The sequence below is a fragment of the Saccostrea cucullata genome, unplaced genomic scaffold (assembly GCF_032062105.1).
Source record: "Saccostrea cucullata isolate Sc308-1 unplaced genomic scaffold, CSIRO_AGI_Scuc_v1 ctg11745, whole genome shotgun sequence".
Taxonomy (NCBI): Eukaryota; Metazoa; Mollusca; class Bivalvia; order Ostreida; family Ostreidae; genus Saccostrea; species Saccostrea cuccullata.
The window spans coordinates 9,809-14,811 of record NW_026923214.1 but is presented as its reverse complement, the minus strand read 5'-3'; the positions used below and the strand labels follow the sequence as shown (position 1 = coordinate 14,811).

At 32.1% G+C, this 5,003-nt stretch overlaps 1 protein-coding gene across 1 annotated transcript; it reads right to left on the bottom strand.

The window, feature by feature from the left end:
- Positions 1-381: 381 nt before the first annotated feature.
- On the bottom strand, positions 382-4,281 carry LOC134263456 (uncharacterized). Its single transcript, XM_062745809.1, has 5 exons — positions 3,583-4,281; positions 2,781-2,846; positions 2,445-2,522; positions 2,109-2,186; positions 382-866 (listed from the first exon to the last, which is right to left on the bottom strand). The coding sequence occupies exons 1-5, from the start codon at positions 3,605-3,607 to the stop codon at positions 805-807; spliced, it is 309 nt and encodes a 102-aa protein (XP_062601793.1). The 5' UTR covers positions 3,608-4,281; the 3' UTR covers positions 382-804.
- Positions 4,282-5,003: the final 722 nt, after the last annotated feature.

The window sequence follows — 5,003 nt, the reverse complement described above, 5'->3', positions numbered from 1 at the left end:
TTGCTATGAAAAACTTTAGTCAGCATTTGACTCAGAGCGTCTTCTCTATAAATCGTGATGTGAGGTGTTGATCCTGAACTCGATAGTTCGAATCCAACTGTGGGACATGTACAGCGGTTCCTCTGTTGATACCGTATAAACCGAAGTCCCGTGTCGCAGTAGGTGCTTGCACGAAAAAGATCCTTCCCTGCTCAGTAGTCCTGAGTGTCGAGTATAGTACAGAATACACTGCTCTCTACCAGTAAATGGTGACATCTCCATATGAGTGGAAAATTTTCGAAAAATTCAATCAATCACTCACATATTTTACATTGTTCAGGAAGTTTTTGATTAAGTTTCTTTGAGGAAGAAAATCAACCCTATTCTGATAACTAGACCATCAGCTTTCATAGTATTTACCTAGAAACATCTTGCTAGATTTCAACATAATTTTTCCTCATTAAGGTTTTGAAAAACTGATCAAGTTCAATAACAAATCATTCCTTAACTAAATACACTGATTGCTCAAATTTATTTATTCAAAGTATGGAACTTTTGTCTTTACAAACAAACATCAACCTCCAGGTTTTTTTTTCTATATTCCAAATGAAATTTCTAACAAAATTAATAAAACAGTTTCTTTAATTTTCAATCAAAGCATCATGTTTAAGTCAAGATTTAACTTTATTTACAAAAAATGTCCAAAAACCGTCATGTTAAAACAAGCAATCAGCCTCATTTTAATTGAAACCCATTTTTCCTGACGAAGCTATGTTTTCGTTTTCTTAACTTCTTCGCTTCGTTAAACATACGATATCGGTGTTTTCATCGTTGACTTGAAGGGATTTCATCATCCTCCATACATATATTCTGTCTCACTGGGGTATCTGTAAAACATTTTAAATATTTTACCTAAGAGTTCTTATTCTCTTTTTATCTTTTCAGTTTAAAGGAGATATTAAGATAAATAAAAGTAGCTTAAAAACGTTTTTACATTCCACTTAGAAACCATTCATCAAGCATGGAAATCAGTCAATAACATTTTCGCTATGAATTTCAATTTAGTTCAATTTTTTTCTAAATCAATATCATTGCATCTAATACAAGAGGTTCGTGGGCCACATTGCTCACATTCGCACTGTGGCTAGCATGAAAGAAAATATTAGTTATTATTGAAAAGTCTAAACCATTATTTAAATGGGAGAAGGAATGATTTGCACAAACCTTGTTAAATTGTCTAAACTTCTTCCATATCAATATATGAAAGACCAATTACATCTTTGCTATTCTAGACAAAATATTTAAAGAATTTTATCATATATTTCTATGTTTAACTTTGGTCAGCTAGTGTGACCCTGCCCAACCACCGGTGGTTGAAACGAATTTGAATCTACACTTACTGAGAATGCTTCCCTAAAAATATGATCAATCGTGCCATTGCTAGTCTTTAGTTTTTAATACATTTTTCATACATATTTCAATGTGAAACTGCTCGGTCTTTGTGGACGCTGCCAAGCCCCGGGTGTCGTGTAATGATTTGAACTTGAATCTATACTAACTGAGGATGCTTCCAAAAAATAAGACCAATCATGGATTTTTTAATTTAGGGAAGTTAATTATAGAATTGTCCTATATATTTCTTTTTAAAACAATGGTCAGTCATTGTGGCCCCGCCCTACCCTTGTGGGTAATAATTTCTATAAACTTCAAGATACACTACCTGATGATGATTCCATAAAAATATGAACAAACATGGCTTTTGAGTTTTACTTATTCATAATTATGTCCCTTTTGAAGGGGGCCTAGCTCTTCATTTGAACAAATTTGAACCCCCTTAACTAAAACAGTTTTTGTGGCAAGTTTTAATGAAGTTGGCCCAAAAGTTCTTGAGAAGACGATGAAAATGTGAAAAAGTTTACAGACTAACGGACAGACAGAGGGACATACAGACTGACAGATGGACAGACGGATGTCGGACAAGATGTGATCAGAAAAGCTCACTAAAGATTTCAGTTCAGGTGAGCTCATAAACTGCTTCCAAAACCAAACCTAATTCTCTTATTTGAAGATTTTTTATCCTACCAACTACAACACTGCTTGTTGAAATTAAATTTATATTTTTGGTCTACCTTCATTCTTTCTGTCTTGCTTTAATTCCAATTTCTCTTCTTTCCCTTGTTCCATTTCACTTGTGCTCGAGACAGGATCTAAAAATTTTAATTGTTCTTTAGAAGAATCCATTCATCAAGCATTGGAAACAGTCAGTTATATTTTCACCATGAATAAAGTTCAATAATTTTAATTTATATTAGTTTCATCGCATCCAGTTTTAACTGAACCCAAAACTTAACCTTTAATTTGGAGTTTTATCATCCTACCACCTACAACATTGGTTGTTGTCTTTTGAATGAAATTATAAGAATTCATATAGTTTGATAACTTATTGTTGATAAGCTTTGGTCTACCTTCAATCTTTCTTTCTTGCTTTCCTTTAAAGTCCTCTCCTTTTTCTTGCTCCATTCCACTTGTGGATGAGACAGGATCTGTAAATTTCATTTGTTCTTTTGAAGAAATCATTTATCAAGCATGAGAATCAGTAAATTATATTTACGCCATGAATATAGTACAAACGATATTCTTTACATTAATTTCCTTGAATAAATTTTAAACCGAAACCAAATCGAAAACTCTAATTGGAGTTTTATCATCCTACCAACTTCCTCATTGCTTCTTGTTTTTTGAATGAAATTAAACAGAATTCATAAAGTATGATAACTTATTGTTGATAACTTTGGATATACCTTCTATCTTCTTTACTTGCTTTCCTTTCATCTCCTCTTTTCCAGGTTTAGAGAGTCGAGATTCATCTATTAATTAAATATAGTTATATAGTTTAACTTGAAATCTTCCTCATTCTTATTACTTACTTATTTTTCTAAGTGAAGATATTATTTGTTTTGGATCTTCATTGTATTAAAATCTCATGAAGTAATCTGTGTGTGCTTACATTATTCTGTTCTTTCAGTGAGATTTAATGGGTAAATAGATTGAGGTTAGGATTGAGGTTAAGATTAAGGTTAAGGTTAGAGTTAGGGATCATTTGATATAATGGTTTATGTAAAGATTTCAGTTTGGTACTAAGATCACATACAAAGTATGACTTGAGATTTAAAAGAAATCAAAGAGTTTTTACCACAAATATATATATATATTGTGAATTAATTTTCAGTTAAATACAGTTGACGTACAGACGTTTTCAAAAGAATTGTTTATTCCAATAAATTCCCTTCATGGACAAAGTCAATATTTCATGATTCATATTATCGGGTCAAGAGAAGATATTTATCTATTTGCTTGTTTCATAACGCAATTTTTACACTTCAGATCAGGGTATTCACTGTGGTATTCAATACGGTATTACTTATATCTTCAACTAAAGTCATTTTCTCTTATCTATATCTCAAATTTTGATAATCGTAAAAACTACTTTATTTCTTATTAACTCGGTCATTTTTCATCCACATATTGAAGTTTGTTTTATTCTCAGAAAATATTTAAATCTCAAGCATTAAGAAAAGATTCCTTTTCCTCTATTCCACTTACCGGATTCTTTGATTTTCTTTGACATCTTCCTATTGTCTTGAGTAGTAAAATGGCGGTTTAAACGTACAAGTATGCACGTGATAATAAAAATAGAACTGACGTAAAGGTTTTAAAACTCTCTATGAAAAAAAATATATCAGTAAAACTGTACCTACAATTATCACGTGATTTTTGGGGGCATTGACAAGATGCAACTTACCAGGAGTTACAATAAAAGCCCCATTACCCTACCCGTAACAAAGAGTCAAAGCTGAATCAATAAGCTAATAAACATTCTTTAGAGTAAGAGTTGTACCAAAATGTATGATAAAAAAGAGGGGTTAGGGAGCGGAAGGGAATTATTCTTGTTATACGAAATTAAATTATTATTTTTTTACTGTAACATTTCCTTCCTTGTGAATTCAATGATTTCTCTATATATCCAAACAAATGATTTCCAAGCAAGATTTGGACAAAAAGGTATAAAACCTAAATATGTAATAATACTTGACTCGAATAGATCAGTAATTAATCATCGATTTTCAACTTTAGAAAAAATAAATTGAGCTATAAAATGAACGATTCCATCGGGAATCGAACTCGGCACCCCTTAATCTGAAGTCCGCTGCTCTACCTACTGAGCCAAAGTGTATGATGGAAATAACAAAATAAACTTTGATACTTTGCTACACAAAGTATTAAGATAAAAAAAACAATAACCACGCCTACTGAAATCACGTGACAAAAATTGACATTGACGAGATGACTCCGGAGCGATCTTCGTAAAACCCCCTATACCCTAACCCTAATTATATGCCTGATGACACTTTTTGTAACTTAATCTTTGACATAGCATATATTATTATTAACGCATATTAGGATTAATTAGAGGTGATTAATTAGTAGTTCTAGCCCAGAATAACTAATTTATATGGTTGTTGATATCTAACCCTAGGTTTAAATACCTAACCCTAGGTGGTGAAAATTGAAAAGTGTAAAAAGTAACTTAATCCATTTGGGCTTGTATTTGCAGGGGGTTAGAGGCTTAACTAGGGGGGCTAGGAAATAAACCTAACCCCTCAAGGGTTCGTATCTAACCGCTGCCTAACCCCCTGTAAGAAAAAAAGCTCGCTAAAAAGGAATAAAAAATTTCAAATTTTTGGGTATACCTAAATCTCAATATTGTTCAGGGTTTGAAAAAAATAAGTGGTCTACTTCTCTAAACTGCTTAAAAACCGGCGGAATTTTGTGATTTTTGGAAATGTTGTAGATAATAGCTCTATCTAGGCGTTATCTAACTTAAAATGGGTCAAAAACTCGTTTTAAAAAAAATATCCCTTACCCTAACTTTTTTCACAAAAAATTGGATTAAGTTACATTTTACACTTTTTGAGATTTTTTAGGACCTAACCCCGGGCATGTTTTTAACAGATACAGAAAAA